The sequence below is a fragment of the Anticarsia gemmatalis genome, chromosome 8 (genome assembly GCF_050436995.1).
Source record: "Anticarsia gemmatalis isolate Benzon Research Colony breed Stoneville strain chromosome 8, ilAntGemm2 primary, whole genome shotgun sequence".
NCBI classification, from domain to species: Eukaryota; Metazoa; Arthropoda; class Insecta; order Lepidoptera; family Erebidae; genus Anticarsia; species Anticarsia gemmatalis.
Window position 1 is genome coordinate 12009083 of NC_134752.1, and position 19822 is coordinate 12028904.

The window sequence follows — 19822 nt, forward strand, 5'->3', positions numbered from 1 at the left end:
AATTTTGTCGAAATGCTTTTGTCCTATTAATTTTAAATTGCTTTTGTTTTTGAAAACCAAACAACCTAGGCACTAACTTTGTTATTTTTGAGTATGTAACATAAAATCTAAATCGGTTTAGACGTTTTGTAAAAGGCAATGCAGAAACATTTTTTTGACATAATACTCATTACCGTAATAAAGGTAAATACCAGATTTTTCTAAGTTAAGTATGTTGCCAATTATCCTCTTCTGAATATGAGTCTTTGTACGCTTCTTAATAAGGTCATAATATATCACTTGTTCCAACAGCGAATGAAAACTCATTGAATCACGATGATTCAAGCTTGCACGCCTGAGAGGTCTTTAGGGCAGTTCTTGAAGGTATGCAAACTCCTCAGTCCGTAATTGTCTAGCGTGGTGGATTCCTGGCTAAACCCCCTCATTATGGGAGAAGACCCTTGCCCAGCAGTAGGATGCTATTTTTTAATAATTTCATATTCTTCTTTTGGATAACAATTTAAATGTACAATTGCACCAATTTATCAAACCCACTCTAACTAGAGCGCAATAAACAAGCGATACTAAAAACGCGTTCCCGCGAAACACCAACGAAGCTTATCGCTATTTCGCTACAAACTGTTATTCCTTGTTTTAATGAAGTGAATTAAGCGAGAATTCCTCGCTCTAACAACCATTGTTTCCTTAACAAATAAAAGATGAGACTAAAGGGTTTTATTTGCTCAATTGTATGCAGTCTTCAAATTATTTTAGCGTCGTTCGTAGAGCTTGCAGTTTCGTTATTGCGGGGTGATTATGCGGTGGTAAAATTTGTGAGCCTTTTTCTTGTTTGGGAATTTTTTTATGCAGCTAATTGATATGGACTTTCGTATGATGGGTTGGCTTTTTGCATGTCTGTGATTTCGTTTTATCGGTTGTTCAGTTTTACTAAAATATCTTGTTAGAAGCTATAATCATATAAATGATTTTTTACAATAATGTTACTAGAAGATCACCTAAGAAAACCAAGCTAATGCTTTTTGTCTTTATATGAACAAAGCGTTATTATAAAGGTATAAATCGTCTCTATCGATCAACAATAATTTTCGACAATAATTTTTTTTTAAATTTCAACATTATTTTTTATGTAATTTTTCAGAAACTCCCCAGTATCCAAGCCATCGCACGACAAAAGCGGCTTAAGAAAGTTTTCATCAAATTCGCTGGCTTAAGTTTCTGTTTTTTCTCAAAGAGCTTGACACTAAGCGCTAGATCTCTTACCGACTTAAGCAAGATCACGATCTGAAGTGGCAAGTTCGTTTACCTACGAAGAAAATTAATACTTAACGAAAAAAGTGTTTTTCTCGCTGAAATTAAAATGGTTAGTAATATTTTTTATGTGACTGATTTGAGGATTATTCAGCTATCATACCATGGGTTCAAACCTTAAGCAACACGTTAGTAGTTTTAGAATTGGAAATTTTGGACTTGGATTGGAAAAATTGGACAAATTATCACTTGTCCAAACGATGAAGGCCATAAAATAATAAAAATCCTACAGGTGCTAGAAAGTTCAAAGTGCCAACTGCCTCGACTGCTTGGTCTTAAAGCCTTATCTCTACCTCATTATGAAAAAGCCTGGCTCAGTAGTGAACAAAAATGTACTTTTACGTAACCTTCTCAAACGTTTTAACTATAGGGCGATTCTTAGATTCAGTAGTCGGTACTAACGAGTATTAAGAATTCGACAGTACTGAAAAATTAGTTCTTATGGCACCCACATAGCTCCTATAATCCTATTCCTATGGCATCAACATAGAGTCGATCAGGTTTTCATACAAATTTTCTCGATAGTTAGCCGGTTGTCGATACTTAATAGTAGTAGGTAATCGCCTCTCCGGTAAAATTTTATAAACCTGCTTTATTACTCGATCGGTTCCTCCACGACTTATATAAACTCGATAAAATATTAAAGATCTTTAATATGAAATGTCTGACATCGCAATTTTAAAGTCTCAAAGGCTTTATTCTGATTAGACTGTTTGATTCTCAAAGGACCAAGATGCTGTGGTACTTATTAAGTTGAGAATTCTTTATGAGTAAGGTTTAATCGTGGATTAAATTACTTAGGAACGTCTTGATTGCTAGTGATGAACTAAAGGTGAGAAATGGGTGCCTTATTGACGTAACCTAGTCAAACGTAATAGATAAATATCTATTCTTTAAATATAAAAGACACAATCTTATTATATTATTACCGATTTCATTGCATTACAATGAGTATGACTATACCTATGCAATAAAAAACATTTTAATCAAATCACCAATTAAGTTGCCTGTAAACTCACGTTTTCTCGTTTCAAATATCTGTAGTAGGCTTACAGCGGTTACAGCCATAATGCTGAACACATCCACAAATTCCCAGCTACTATAGACGATAATATTTCTTTTTCTTGAACAGAATTTGACAAAACATATAGCATTTCACCTGCCCCAATCATATGAGACATGAACCCAATATGAGGACATAAAGCACAGCATATCCTTAACGTTTAAAAATATATATACCGATAGAATAATATGTTTGTATGTATGTATACTTCGTAAACTAATGCCCGAATTCGACCATTCAATACTAACCATGAATCTTAATACAAGTTAATAGTAGCAAGTGATATAGTGTCAGCACTACCTGGTCTTAGAATATCATACAATGTGTATCCAGGGCACGTATCCCGGCGTAATAACAATAAATCTGTGAATGTTTGTGTGTATCGGCCACGAACTGTGATGCTGCAAGACAATTGAAGGTGTCCCAGTTTCCCTATATCTTTGGTTACGGTGTGGTTTAAGGGAGAATTTGCAAGCGTTTAACTAAAAGCTAATAACGCTACTTTTTATTCACCATTGCAACCTATTATTGGTCTTCACTTGGCCTAGGTAAGAAATTAATGATGTTAAAGTTAACAACATTTGGCTTGTATTTTACTTCCTTAATCCATACTATATACTATATACTATAATATTATAAATGCGAAAGTAACTCTGTCTGTCTGTCTGTCTGTCTGTCTGTCTGTCTGTCTGTCTGTCTGCTACTCAATCACGTCTAAACTACTGAACCAATTTGCATGAAATTTGGTATGGAGATATTTTGATACCCGAGAAAGGACATAGGCTACTTTTTACCCCGGGAAAATGACGCATTTCCCGGGAAAAGTCATAAAATTCAACGAAGTCGCGAAAAATCAATATTATAATGATATTGAATTAACAAAATTCCGTTGCCATGGCAACTGTTTTAATGGCGGATATGCCTTAGCGCGACTTCGTTATACTAAGAGATATAAATAATTTTGAGAATATTTTTCGTGAAAAAAAAAGCATATTTTATATCATCACGCTACGACCAATAGGAGCAGAGTAGGTAACAGTAAAAAGTGTTACAAAAACATGGAAAATTCTGACCCATTCTCTCTTATGTGACGCAAGCGAAGTTGCGCGGGTTAGCTAGTTTAATTATAAAAATTCTTGCCGTTTGCTTGCTGTTGTGCATGGTATCAGCCAACCCAAAAGCCTCCAAAGTTTCAAAGTTGCTTACCAGTATTTGAACGGAGGATTTTCCCACTCCAAAATTCTACTTGAGATATTGTGATCATTATTATGACTAGACCACGGTTTCGATTACTAAAACATTTTTTTTTTGGTTTCCCAATTATTTATAAAGTGAGAGTACAATGACCAACTTTGAACCCTTTGAATATTTTAGACTTTGCTTTGCAGACAGTTATTTGTTGTAGTAATGCACGAGGAAAAGCTTATCAATGTACAACCCTCGCGCTTTCTGCTCATCCCTCGTCCCCAACCCAGACAATTAACCCGTGCAGTGAGAGGTGCAAGCGATTGAGATAACAATGCACTCCACCCGAGCTCTGATTACTTACACCGCGGGTCTCACAACACACATAACTAGATATTGAACTGATACACCACCTCTACCTTGTTTAATTACTCCTCATTTCAAGTTTGTGATACCTTCGTGGATGTATTATACCCTGGTACTTGTGCTAATCAAAATATGATTGCTAATAACGCTATTCACTGTATAGGAAATATTTACCTTATTTACTATAGTCTGGCTACTCAGTAGAGAACCTTGGTACCAACAAATTATCAAGATTATACTCAATAATACTATGTATTTCCAAAGCAAAGTAGCCATATTAAAGAGGCCATCCTGTAAGACTATGAGTCATTGATGTTATGTTTTTGATTTAGTATAGTCGCAAACCTTACATGTAAAGCCATACTAAGTTGTTGGACATTAACAGGATTCTACTCTGAAATTGAGAGAGGTTAAGAAAATCGATGAGGTGGACTCAATTACTGTACCAAATTGGACGAGTATTTATTTCTAGGAGAGTGCACCATGGCAACATGCAAAATTGCTTATCTCAAATATTTTGCGGTGGAATGCAAAAAAGAGTGATTGTTCACATTGCCGATTCATATAAAGGATAGGCAGTGATGCTCTAATATTAAAACAAAACTAAAATAATCATAGTCAGTCTGTAACCTTTGTTAGGTTAAGTATTTAAAATCATAGTGCGTAGTATAAGCTGTAGACAAAGAATAAGTTAGAAAGAAGCTTAATGTATCTTTTAGATGTTGGTCTTATGAAATTTCACAAAAGTTTTGTATGTCTAAGCAAGAGTATGCGAAGAAAGGCATAACTCAACCAAAAGATTTTATTATTTAGGACCGCGATTAAAAAACTTGGTTGGTATTTAGGGGATATTAAATTTTGGGATTAGGTATACCTTAGCGACATGGCGAAAGAATTGTGGACGGAATGTTTCAGTTTTATATTTCTTTATAGCTTTACAACGACAATTGGGGATAATTGTTATATAATATTGTACGATTATGTGAATAATATAATTTTACCTCGGATTGCTTTATCTTACCCAAATGAAATTTTATCTATAGAATATTGTTTTCTTAACAAGGTGATCAGAATCTGATTTTCTAGTCTGGAAAATATAATTGCCGCAAGATTCAGCGTTTGATTCGGAACTTATGTTTTGATTTGCGAAATATATGTTCAGTAGCTTGATTGAAAAAGGCTTGCCATAGCAACCATGAAAAGGATTGCCCCCTTCCTATTAGGCCTAAGTATAGCATGAAATATGAGTGTCAGTATGGGGTAAAGCTGGGTGATACAAAAAGTTTTCACGAAAATTCTACTAATACTTGAGGCGATAGAAATTTCGAGTTCCCATAGAATAAATGTCCCATCATTCTTTTAAAATGGGTTCAATTTTCGCTATACTGCCTAGTAACACGCATGACGATTGGACAGCTAAACAATATGGTACCTTATTACAATCTATATAAGGTGTAATTTTGTATGTGTGGGAGGGAAATTAGAGAAAAAATTGAAGTGTGCTAAGCGCAAATCGTGCCCAGCGGGAATTTGAGAGAGTTATCAATCTTGGTTGGGCGATACTTGGATGTCAAAGTGGCTGGATAAGAAACTGATAAGATCTGGGACCTTCCTGATTGCGTATCTTTTATCAATACCAAAAGGTAAGGATTTGAGAAATGTAAAGACGTTGAAAGGTTTTGCCAAATTTTTTATTTATAGCAAAATGTCATGTAGACTTACTTCTCGAAGCAATTTGGGTCAAAACTAAAACTGCTCATATTTTAATTCTTGTGGGTCTAAATGATCAAATTTGAAATGATACCGATTCCTAGATCAAATTATTTTAAAATTTGGCGTATTTAAGAATGAAATCTGTAGTAATTGCAATGATTTCAACCGTACCCATCATAATCACTGCGCCATAGGCGTTTAACATGCCTTTGAACTACCAAAACATCTTTAAGAGCAACTGTAGGTATATTAAGAGTAAAATAATCCGAAACATTTTACTTAAATCCAAAATGGAGTACCACTTTATCTTATCCAAAGCTAAAGATCTAAGCGGAACCCGTTTCAACGTTTATTTATGTTTGGTCAACGGTTTTTCGAAAATGAAATAGATAAGGGAAGGGTCCCACTCGTTATCTGTTGCGTTAGGGTCCGGGCTAGGGTCTCGGAGACCCTTCGATGCGTTTCGAGTTGAAAATTGCGTCTTTGAACCGAACTTTGAATGCCTTTGATATAAGTTTTTAATATTCTTTTGCAAGTATAAGTGAGGATTCGAAGCAAAGGATGGTATTGGAATCTTTATTTTCAAGGGTTATGGAGGTCGGAGTTTTCTATGGTAATATTATGTATGTGTGTAAGGTTTGATCTTGTTTTCAGAACATTTGGTGCTTTCTGACTATTAACTTCTGTTAATATTTATTTTCAAATCGGAGTACAACGGTCTTTTGGTTTTAAGAACATGAAATATCCTGTTTGGTGTGAAATGCCCAAATTTTAGAGTCTTCTCGAGATCGCGATTTCACGCGTAAATTGTTTTATTTTTTAAATAAACTGGATTGGCCACCTTTTCAAAGTTCATACAAATACCTTTTAAGACCTTTTTTTTTTTTTTTTTTTTTTTTTCGTCAGGGAAACCAATCGGGGTCGCTGTAAAGGTCGACCCACCGGCTAGGTCCCCGCCGCACTGGGACGGGGTATGTGGTCCGCCGTAGAGCCCACTAAAAACCTGACGAGTGTCCAACCGCTTCCGCAAAGACGTGCGCCGGGATAACCGCAATAAGCTAGTACCGCAAGACGCACGCCATGCGCGGCTCGCCCCCCCTAGGGGGCCCTACCTTGGGTGATGCCGCCTGGGTGGATAGTGACGGCATCAAACACCATAGACGATGGACGTGACACCACCCGCCCATCACCTATCTTGGGAACCTCACCTCTCCTGTGGGCGGCGGAAGTCCCGATTCCGTCACCCGGAGGTTCCACTTAAGGAGGAAGGCGGCGCAGATGCGCCACCCGCCTGCGCCCGACGCGGCGTCGGCGGTTTGGGTCAGCGAGGGGATCGAGCTCCCTGACCCGCTCCGCTTCCTCCTTGCGCTTGATCACCTCCTCACAGAAGGTGACCATGGCGCTCCATGCCTCGCCACTGTCGACCATGGCCCGGCACACGGTCGAGAGTGACAAATCGGCTCCGATGGCGTCAACAAGCGCCGCTCGCGGCTCCGACCACGCCGAGCACACGGCGAGTGTGTGTTCCGCCGTGTCCTCGGCACAGCCGCAGTGATGGCAAGCCATCGTCGACTCCCTGCCGATCCGGCACAGGTATCTCCCGAAGCAACCGTGCCCGGAGAGGACCTGCGTCAGCCGGAAGGTCATCGACCCGTGTCGCCTGTTGACCCATCGATCCAGGACCGGTCGGATAGCGCCGATGGTCAAAACACCGGCGCTTGGCTCTACCAACCGCTCGGACCACTGCCGGAGGATCTCGTCGCGGCACTCACGCCGTGCGAGTGCCCCCGTTGGCAGTAATCCGGTCCCCGTGTTCCTCTCTGCTCTCGCCTGACGGTAACGTTCCGCCAAGGCACGAGCCTCGAGGTCCCATGGGGGAGTCCCGGCGAATACCTTTTAAGACCTAGCGCACTCCACAGGATTTATTTTTAAATATCAAATGTCTACGTGCTACTGGAAACAATGTTATGTAACAACAAAACAATCCGTAAAGGCTTCGAATACAGAACCTCGGCCACTAAAGTGAGTCGTACAGTAAACGAATCGATCACCGCGTTATCGCCGATCACAGATTTAGGATCCAATAAGACTCCTTTTTTCTATACTCAACATTTATCTCGCGGAATGGGATCCATTTAGAACTGTTGTGTTATGTATCTGTTTTATATTTAAAGAATTTTGGTTAATACTGCGAAAATATAACACAAAGGACCGATGTTCGATACACTATCAAACATCGAGTAGTTATCGAAACTTAAGAAATTGAACAACTTTGACACTAGGTTGACCACTAACCATACGATGAAGATGAAGATGAAGATTAGCACCCCTAGCTTATTCATAAACACACTTTTCTGTATAAATGTTATCGATATCATAGCACCAAATATAGGAAATCGCCCTACAGTGGCCAAATGCTAATGTATTTACCGACAATTTCATTTCGAACAAAAATATTTAAAGAAGGTTATAAAATATGTTCTTACATCTGAATTTAGCTTTTTTATTGTGAACTTTAAACTACCAAAAACAAAACCAGATTATAACAAACACACCAGATTCATAGGAAAATAAATACATTTCAAACCTCGATAAAGTTAAAAGAGTTTCTTTGCTACAAAATGTGTATTTTCATAGGAGAGGCAATGTTGGTTTCCAAATGATTTAGCCCGTTGCCACACTCGTCGAGCACAGAACACTGAATCAACGTTATATTTAAATATTTTTCAAGAAAATTGTCTGGTTTTGAGCGAAACATATTATTCTTTTTGTACGTTTTCGTGTTGCGAATAATGTGAGTTGTATTTTGTTCAGTGCAGTGTCTTGCCTGATACGGAAGTAAAAATGTGAACTTACTATAAAAACATGGTAAATAATATTTTTTTTATTTAAAAGCTGTTAACATCGCTGTTCCTTGACTGATGGGTACAAATCTCATGAAATGAAAAAGAGAAGTTACGTTTAACACACTGTAAAGTCCTTTAAAAGTGGCTGACACGCTTGGTTTCTATGTCACCTTAAAATATTTTTTTTATTGGTGATTAGAAATGTGTACTGTAGCTGTGGCGCGCTCGGAAGTGTATCCGATTACTGATCATGGGGCTGCGATGTTAATTCCCGGGTTGGGTTAGGTTAAGTTATTGGTCCTTTTCAATTTATGTCAGAATATTTCTCAGTAGAATTCTCGAGTTTGGTGACGTACCCGATACATGGGGCTCTATAACAGGCTCGCCCACTGTTACATAGAACTAACATTATTAATAGCAAAACGTGGGACTATTTCATACACCTCTGCCTACACCTTTGGTTATAACAGGCGGGTATTGTTAGGTCTCCTACAAAGCTGTAATGAACTGATATCTATTTTGGTAACTTTACATATGTAAACGTAAAAGAAACCATAGCTGGAATCACACGAATATTCTTTCTTCGTCGAAACAAAATCGACACCCTGTTAATCTTTGCGTCATGAACACCAGCATGCGTTTTCAAAATTATATCAGCTTAGCCTTTTTTTTTCCAAACTATGTTGGAGTCGGCTTCCAGTCTCACCGGATGCAGCTGAATACCAGTGTTTTACATGGAGCGACTGTCTATCTGACCTCCACAACCCACTTATCTGGGATATAACACTATACCCTTCGGTAAGACAGATTGTCAGACTTTCAAGCTTCTGACTACTGATAACGACTGTCAAAGATCTTCGAAAATGGCAGTCGGGACCCACACGTGCCTCCCAAAACACGGAGGAACTCGACATGTGTAAGATGGTCACCCATCCACAGAACAACCTCGGCAAGCGTAGCTTAACCTCAGTGATCGATGCGCTCGGCTGTCGTTAAGTAAGCCACGAGCTCCTCAAATGCATCAGCATGCGTCTTCAAACAAAACAATTTTCAAACGCCTAAAGTATGAACAGTAAACTAGATGCCATTAATATCCCTCTAGGGGTGTACTTAACAGTACGTTGCATTTTATTTAAAGCACACTCGATGTTTCCACGTGATTTAACCGCGGGGAGTCGTTTCCGGCTGAATTTATAATATCCACCGTCACTTCCGGGGTACTGCTTGACGTATGTAACTTCCGGTATCGTGTTTTATTGTTCAAGATGTTTTGTTTGATATTTGTGTGGGGATTTTGGAGTTTTTCATTTATTAGTGAAGTGTTTTCAATTCCTTTGGCTGTTCGAGACAGGAGGAAAGATTTTTTCGGTGTAGGTGAGTTTAAAAAACGTACCTAAAAGTAGATTTCAAAAATTAATTATAAGTACATCACTCCCATATTTATTTAATGGCGAATCTCTTGTAATGTAATGTAATTAACGGTATGGAGAACCTCTTAACCGTTGCACAACAAGACAATCAAATCTGTTTTCAAAAAAATACAAGATTTAGAAGGGATAAACTTCAAAAAAGTTGATAGTGGGTTTATATACTAGAAAAACAGCCAGAACTAAACCGTGTAGCAAACTCTGTAAACAACAATAAGCAATAACATACTACCAAAACAACATACCAAAACGTAAAATATTACCAAACACTTTCAAATAAAAACCAAATAAAAGCAGCCTAATAACAGAGTAGAAAGTTGCAATAACTATTTATGTGGCCGTAAGGTTCCCCTAATCTTTCGCCTCCAAACTTACTTGGGCTCAATTCACTAAATTGCTCCAGTACAACCATTTCACGGCACTGCCCATTTTTTACAAGCGCCAAATTAGGAGTAACTACGTAACAAGAAATACCTGTATATTTTTGCCGTTCCACCGGTTCCACATTCAGTGGGAGGATTTCTTCGTTTCGTAAATCTTGGTAAGACTTGAGTTATGATTATTTTATGTGATATTTTGTTTTTATTTATATATTTACGGCCTGTTAAGGTAGGAAAAAGGGTTAAAAACTAAATTAATTATGAATTAATTTTGACCTTTAACTATTTGCAGTTTTCATAAAATTCGTGATATTTTAGAGTTGTGTTGCAAAAATATCCAAAAGGGTGTTGTTTGAAGGCAAATCTTCAGGTGACAAAAATTTTGAACTATAAAGCCACTGATCGTAGTTTGATCTTGAAATACTCATACGATTTCGTTATTTATCGTTGTATTATAATGTTTAAAAAAAATCAGTAATTATTATAAACTTTCCCTCTTTATTAAATCAGTTTCTGCACTTATCCATTTTTTCCTGCAAAATATGTGTTGCAACAACAATAAGACATGTTACCAAAGCAACACTTGCAACACCACATCCTTTATACGAAATCAGAAATAAACTAGTGTCAAAGAAAACAAATTTAATATTGTTCAACAAACAATTTAAATTATAACGTCAAAGGATATGAACCCGAGTCACTGATCCTATTATACTAGAAGAGCAAGCACTAAAAGGTTGCCTAAAAGACCGGAAGAATTTTTAAAAGCAATACTCTAGCCAGGTTGAGGTACACCAAAGGTATAAGTTAACCTTTTAAAATAACAGAATTATTCACTGGATAGTACAAGTGGTTTGTTTAAAACAATAAAAAAAAAAACATTCCTACACACGGAAACAGTTTTGGGAACGAGTTTACTAACAGCATGAAGGAGGGATTAGACCTTGAGTTTACGCAGGCCATGTGCAGATTGGGAACGATTCCTTCCAGAAACTGTTTTAAAAGCAAAGAATATTGGTGTTTTAATAACCTCCTCATTACAGTCACTATGAGTATTTATAAATAACTATCAATATTAGTCCAAAAAATATTTTAATTATTAACTTTAGGAGTAAGGATACTACCTATCCAATCTATACCCTCTCTACCAAAGTTTACCAGCGTATCAAATTAAACTATAGCAATAAAATATACAAGCGTCTACAAAACTCATCTCAAACAAACTCTACCTTATAAAATAACACTTTTCTGCAACAACCACACTCGTTTATAATTGCACGTCAAATTCCACCTTCTCGCGACACAAAACCTCAACCCCTTCGCGTGCTACCTTTAACAACAACGTTAGCACAATTAAAATAATTCATTCCATTCGCAGCTGATATCATGGCCTCAGGAAGTTCTCGCTAGCTTCCGAATAGGTCCTCTTGTTTCCAACATTAACGAAATTCAATTCAAACAAACCATTTGAAATTATGCCTTATGTATCAAGTCGTAAGGTTGGTTTTCTATTGTGTGGTGTGCAACCTAATTCATAGTTCCGCAACTAGTCTAAATTGAAGCAAAAATAGCAGTTGTATGCGATAAACTGAACTGTGAATGGCTTGTGTGCTAATGACGTTGTTTTATATGCTGTTTGTACTCATTAAAGTGGTTTCGGCTTGTAGCTAATTAGGCTTTGGGAGACGAAAGATTTTTAATTAACGTTTTGGATCTTTTCACAAAGAATTTTCGCGGGTTATGACCCGTTTTTGTGTTTAAAGTCATTTAAGTTCTTCATGGTTAACATGGTAACAAATTATATTACAGGTCATGGATTTCATTGTGATAGTCACCCATGTGCGAAATTACCTGAGTGACTTTGTCTTATGATAATGCAGTTTGCGGCTCTACATCATAAAATACTCTACATCATACTGTATTATAAAAAGTATTTGCGGGGCTACATTTGCCAGTGTACTTATGCCATTCTTCCATTCTGAGATTTCACATCGTGGTCACAGAAGGAAAGTATTTGATACTTTAGCATAGTTAAACATCAATGTATACTGAAGAAGTTAACCAAATATTTCCAATAGCAGTCGCTTTTAAGCACCTGGCGCTTCTAAGCAAAAACCACGAACATAAATCTTACCTCCAAAGTAACCAACAGTGATTACGGGGCACATTTTCTAAAAACCAACGCGTACCCAGCGTTTTTATTTAATACCGTGTAGTTCATATCACGCCTCATGACTACGCCACTTATGTACTACAAGATTTATAGCTCTGGAGTACGACGACTGCGTCCTGAATTTCAATCTACCCTCAGTGGACCGACTGATTAAATTTTTGAACATGAAATATATGCCTTGTAAGGAGACAAAATTGAATGGTGGAATATGTGGGTATTTGATTAAAATTTGGTTTTTGGAGTGAAATACTGGAGAATATTGGTACCCTGGGCTTCGACAAACATAGTTCCTGAGCGTGTTAACCAACAATATAGCACTAACGCACGTATAGTATCGTCAAAATGAGGATAGCAAAAATACTAGTTTGTGGAAGGTTTTGATTTGGTACAAAATCAAAACAAAAGTAGAAATCCTATCGACCAAAAGTTACGATAAAGAAACTACCTTCTAAGAACTTTTAGTTAAAATGAGAACATGTGGACATATGTACGTGGTTAAAGATCACTCTAAAATAAAGAAAAGTCCATCATAAACTTGACAAATCCTCCAAGTTTCCACATTATTTGACCTAATGTCATAAAACCTTAACAATATGTTAGGAAACTTCCACCAGTATTATCTCCCCATAACCGTACGTCAGCTGAGGTGTCAGAAAATATAAATCATACTAATTCTCGGGCCACATTATAACCACCTTCGCAGGAAACAGGGCTTCCCGGAAGGGATATACAAAGGTTTATGACTGTTTTAAATCCCGATGTCGCTGTATCCTTGCTCTGCTTATAGCCGTTTGGCGACATTATCATATATTTTTGTGTAGCCATTTACTTGTTCTCCCGTAGGCTTGTACAAAATTCAAAAAAATACTGGAAAGGTAGCTCAAAATTAAGTTTACTTAAAGAAAATTTTAAAATCGTGATAAAACCTTGCATCCCTAAAATACTATTCGGGAGGAGATCTTTGGCCAGAAGTGGAATAGTCGTTGAATAAAAAAAATATAACTGATAAGAAAATGATAGCAGAAAATGGCACAATTTAGTGTGCCTTCCGAAACACGGAGGAACTCGATATGTATAAGACCCATCCACATAACAACCTTGGCAAGCGTAACTTAGCCACAGAGATCGATCATCATGTGAGCTATGACTAGCTAAATAACACTTCTTCAATATATTGTTTATTAGCTACTAGAAAGTTTCCAAATCAATATGACATACTACTGCACCTACTTCTGAATAGGCCATTCGACTCTCAATACAAGCTATCCGAGTGTCGAGTGTCGAGCGTATGTTAGGCGCATACAGTCGGCGTGAAAGGCTGGAGTGGCCACACGGCTTCATTAAAATGTCGCGGCACGGCGCGCAGCTCGTGTGGAGAGCCCCTACTGTCCTGCAGGACTTGCGGCCTTTTGAGAGGCTTACGACTTGCGAAGAGCACAGACTAGACGGGTAATGTAAGGTTAGATTTTTAGTAAAGAATTGAAGCCGACGAAGTCTTTGATGGTCGAAATACCAGAAAGCGGAGTTCAGGGATTGGTTTGTGATGACATTCCATTAAGGATTTGACTATAGTGACTTTGAATAATGCTGGGGTTTTTATTTTGTTTCGTATATTCTCATGTTTCTTTCCTTATTTTGGTAATAGTGCCTGTATCTATAGACACTTCTCTATCGATATGCCATATTGTTATCTATAAAATTCGTCAGCCTACTTTTAATCTCTATTCAGTATATGGATCCTTCTTAGGGCGCCGCTTGTTACGGTACGGAACCATTTGAGGTGCTGCAAATTGATTGAGATAAGCACCAGTTGATAACATTGTTACGCTACAAGCTTAACAATTGAATCACACAAAATAAAACCAAAGTTTCAAACAGTTTTTCTCAAAGATTCTCCCAATAAATTTCAAATCAAAAGGCGGGTCTAGCAAATCGTAAGTCCAACCATCACCCGCAGGGTCGCATCATTAAAATGTCGCTACGTACACTCGCGCGAGTGGCTGAACAGCAAAGCACTCAAAGCTCCGGCAAATTTATTATTTTTGTTTCGACACACTTATGTTTCTCATTTGCTTTTTCACTGTAAAGATTTATGGCGGTTCGTGGATTTTAAGAGAATTTGAAATGTTTAGTTTTTGGAGATATGTGTTTTGTGTAGTTTAAGCGCTTGGAAGGTACGAGCGTTTTAGCAAAGTAAAACGGTATTAAACTAGCAGATTACTAAGTAGTAGAAAATTTTACTAGTACATTATTTTAAGCTTGTTATTATTCATACAAGTTGCTGGTTTTCCGTAATGCGGTTACAGACGTTTCAGATTATATTTAGTGTTGGGTAGCAAATGTTTTTTTAGGCGAAATCATAATTCGTTTTGTATTTTGTCTTTATTGAAGAAACAATTAAAACTTTAAAAATAACTTCACAAATGTACCTTAAAACTTTACTTTAAATTCAAATTTGCTATTGGATTAAAATACTATTACTCTATTATTCTACTATTAAATTCATGAGTTTAAAATAATCCTTAAGTTTCAATTCTCATTATTAAACACACATCCTTCTTTAAAAAAACTAACAGTTCGTTCAGTAATTCAAATAAAAGTTCTCTAACCATTTCTGTGGGACGTGGATGGTTTGAAAAAGTGGGAGATTATATTATCATATAAAATATTATGATAATGGTAAAGAGACCGCATTGAAGTACCGCGGGGAACTACGACGTGGTGCCATCGTCGTGCTTTTCCTTTCAAATTATACAATGGTAGAATGTCAAATGTTTTTAGAGTATGTCGTAATACGTAGTATTGAATTATTGAGAAATATGGTGAAATGAAGATAGAAAAAATATTGAAGAGTTATCCGTCTAAAGGAACTATACTGTACCTCGATTCTGTACAACTATCGAGTACCGACAACCGGCTAGCTATCGAAATTTTGACATTTAGAATGTACTGCCAAAATGTTTCCTACGACACCCGCCAGAGGCGCTAATCAGATTTTCATACAAAATTTCTCGATGACAGTTCGGTTGTCGGTAGTCGATAGTAGTAGAGAATCGAGGCACTGTAATTGAGTTTAATTGCATGCTTAAATGTATTATATATTATAATCAAATTTTAAAATGTATATCTGTATCAAACATGCCATCGTCAACTGCATAATACTTTGGGTCACTGAAGCTCTAAATTTTGAATTTCGTAGCTTCGAATGTTACAGACAAAGCTTCCTACTAATTTCTTGGACGATATGTGCAGTGTAGAAAAATAAAAACTTTTGCAATTTAAAAACCAAACCTCAAGTAAAAAGTATCAACAAATTCAATGAAATAATGACCTCACTTAGCCATCAAACGAGCCCATCCAATTACCTACAAAACACCGTTGAGCGATGACTGCTAACAACGTGAACCTCATTACGATACCAAGCCGACGTCAACCAATTTATTATTATTTGCTAACAAAATTAGGACGTTTTATACTATACGGGACGGTGTTGTTACCGAGTCAGCTAGATTTTTAAGCGTTTTCTAAATGGAGAGCGATACCTAAGCAGATGGTTAATGATGATTTTAATACATTTTATTGCGGGATGGAATATGAATCTGAATAAGGTGAAGAATGGAATATCTTAACTCAATATTTTCACTAGCAAATAGTGGATAGAAGGAATACCATGACGCAAAACCGGTTAGATATGTCATTGTGTTAAAATAAAAATATGGCTGATTTTAGACATTCACTCGTAGCATTTACTGTTGTGTCGACTATAAAAAGTACGCATGCTAAATACTAACTTACTTACTCACTGTACAAAGATTACCCTTCACAGTAACAACGAGGATGCATAATCATAAATACAATCATTCTTTCAGTTATGATAATAAACTATACATACTTACTAACTGAGAAGCATAAACAAGCATAACACTAAAAGCAAAGAACACCAACTCGCATTCATTTCTAATCCGAGCGTCGTCCGCGCGTCGCACGTGCTCCGGCCCGGCCCCGCCTCGTCCCCGCCGCGGTCTATTATAAATCATGCTTAATTCCCGCCGATTCCGCCACGACGGTACTAACAGTACGGAATATATTTGCATAATCTCTTTGATTTGCAAAATAATAAACCTCTAGAGTTGTGCTTTTAATAACGTTTCTATAGAAAAGGATTCTTAAACGACCAGTTTAATCGGTGTTTTGTTGTTAGCTTCAAATAGAAGATTGTAGGTACAGGTTTCGCTAATGAAATAATAATATCGGAGCGTTATCTGTTTGGAAGTTTTTGGTTCAGGTATTTGTGTTGTGTCTTCGATATTAATTAATAGAATTGCAATTGGACTGAATTTAATTCTAAATGTTAATTGTCTTATAATAATAATATAGGTAGACTATCAATACACTTATCTGAAATAAATTAATGTGTATTAAGAAGTATATAAGCTTGTATGTCAGATGTCTGTTCAACATAGTACAGGCTTTGCTTATTTTAAAATCTGATGACGGTGTGCGATTGAAACGATCGATCTCTTGTGTCGTGAAAATAGTTGGAATAGAACCCACTTTCCAGGGGTAGAATATAACCTACCAAATATCTATACTATCTATACTAATATTATAAAGCTGAAGAGTTTGTTTGTTTCTTTGTTTGAACGCGATAATCTCAGGATCTACTGGTTCGATTTGAAAATTCTTTTAGTGTTAGATAGCACATATATCGAGGAAGGCTATAGGCTATAATCATCACGCAACGACCAATAGGAGCAGAGTAGCAATAGACAATGTTACAAAAGCGGGGTAAAATTTGATGTTATGTTGTTCTCTTATGTGACGCAAGCGAAGTTGCGTGGGTCAGCTAGTCTGTAATAAAAATATTTCAACACTCAACACACAATTCTGTAGAAAAACAAACTTTGACTGATATGCAACAAACATAAAATATAGCTGGCCAACATTTAACCCGTTTAGCTTAAATTCCGTGTTCAGTTATCGTTATTTAGTGTTGTACTAAACTAGCAAGCTACCGGTGCTTACTGCTATTTATAGCAGCTACATGCTACATACTCTATGACCTGCTTATGAGTAGGTCGGGAACCTTTTCACTGCTATTTTATTACCAAGTTTCGGTTTAAGTTTGTTGCGAATTTTTGTAAGAATTATAAGCTACTTTGTGTTTATAAACATGTATATTGGAGACAAAGTTTTGAATGTTATTTTATATTACTAATTATAGACTTAAGGCCTAAACCCGGTGGCCAGTGCTGCGCTGGAACAGTAACGGGTAATAAATAAATATATGAAATTGACAATGAACAATGACATCAAGAATGTACGTACGTGTACACATGGCTTCAATAGAAATATAATTTTCAGATAAACTAAAATAAGTGTCATGCCATGCGCGATGTAGACAACTATCCATGGGAAAATGATTAATTAAGGTGTGTAGGTATTAACAATATCTTACTGTAGTGTCAGTAACGAATTACATTTACACCACAGTTTATAATTTGCACCAACAAACTCAAATTTCCACAACATCAAGCAAAAGTCACCCTATTCAAGTAAAACTCAAAAATCTGTTGAAATCCATCCAAGTTGTTGAAAGGCGATGAAGTTGGCGTCAACACTTTGGTATAACGGAGGTTTGATGAAAGAAGTTCGCGGCCCGCCGATAGAGCGGAACTGTAAAACAATTAAGAACCGCACCACCGCTTCGGGCGTTCTACACGTAGCTTCTGAAAGTACGGCTAAGAAAACAGCGGGTGAACGTTTTAGGCGTTGTAATTTTATCGATTGACGGGTGACGAAGTTTTGTTACTATTAATTATGGTCTATATTTTACTGTCTAGCTGGATTTTGGTCTCGAAATGACATCTCATGATGTTTAGTCGTGGAATCAGCACCTATTAATAATAAGCCAACGACATAATATCTTAAAAGAATATAATATGTAGCCAAGAGTTATTAGGCCCTCCAGATTACTATGTCTAGACAATTAGAAATATTTGATTAAATTCTAATCATATTCTACGACCATTATTGAACTGAAGCAAGCAAAGCAAATTCAATTACCCGATTCCTGTATCGGACAAAGTACTACTGGTCTTTTCTAATTACAATAACTAACATTATTAATAGTGATTCGTGTAGCTGTGCATCGCCTCTGCTTACACTTTTCTATGTAAGTATTTATAATCCAAACTCTAATTACCAGAAAAACGCCCAATCGTACTTAAATTGTTTTGTTATTATCGCTACAAAATCTGACTTCGTAGCCACACACCATCGCTCAAGCAGTCCACCGCTCATATTAACTCCGGACGGGCAATGATGGCCAACAATTTGTTACAAACGCTTTGTGCGAACATTACCGTCTGCACTGACGTTCATTGTCTGTCGTTATTCACTAATGTTTTTACTTAAGCTCGTAAAGGTTAGAGTGTTATTGTTTTTACTTCGAGCTTTTTGGTGGTTGGGTTAGTTTTAGTTTCTGTTTTACTGCTATACTTTAACAGAATAATTCGCATGCGATAAACTATGTACAAACAAAATGCTTAAAACACCAAATCCAATTTGGTTTGGTGATAGCCCATTTAATATGTTTGGTAAATATTATTGGCTACACCACTGATAGATTTTATAAAATATTTTTATGATTGGTATTTTTTTTTTCTGAAAGCAAACTTTAAATTCACGGGCAAAGTTATTTTTTAGCATATCTAGCCGAGGCCTATACTCAACAGTGGGAGGCGCCCATAGCCAGTTGCGCTTACCGGTCGGTAAACGATCTGTGGGTGTAGCAACCGTTGGCGCGGTCATTCCATAGATGGGTGACCGCATAGTGGTAGTTGAACTGGGCGTCTCCGTGCTTCGGAGGGCACGCAAAAAGTCGGTCCCGATTGTTGTCGATTAAGATAACAGTCGTTAAGCCACGTCAAAGGCCTCTCGGGCGGCTTGAACAACTTTGACACTAGGTTGACCACTAACTATACGACAAGAAGAAGAAGTGGGTGGAATCGGGCTGATTAGATAGATATCTAGCATCTAGTAATTACGTTGTCTATCATTTAAATATTCTCATAATCAGTTTGTCAGTTTCAGAGATAACTCCCTACAACCAAAAAACTACGATACGAGAATTAACGCGAAAGCAAAAGTTATGAAATAACTATCATAATAACCTCAAACTTTAAAAAAGGTAACACCACCTGTAAGTGAAAATGGTATTACAATCCTAAGATATATCTGAGGATACAAATAAAAACGCGATGAGATACGCATAATTCACAACATACCCTCATATTTCATACGATATTGCATACTAAATCATCTGAATCTTTTATTCAATGATTTAGAGAAACAATTTT

At 37.0% G+C, this 19822-nt stretch overlaps 1 protein-coding gene across 1 annotated transcript in view; it reads left to right on the forward strand.

Moving 5' to 3' along the window:
• Positions 1–7031: 7031 nt before the first annotated feature.
• Positions 7032–19822, forward strand: part of LOC142974913 (uncharacterized) — a 70481-nt gene continuing 57690 nt past the window's right edge. Inside the window, exon 1 of the mRNA XM_076117484.1 lies at positions 7032–7148. Coding sequence (XP_075973599.1) covers positions 7032–7148 — 117 coding nt within the window. The remainder of the gene's footprint in view (positions 7149–19822) is intronic.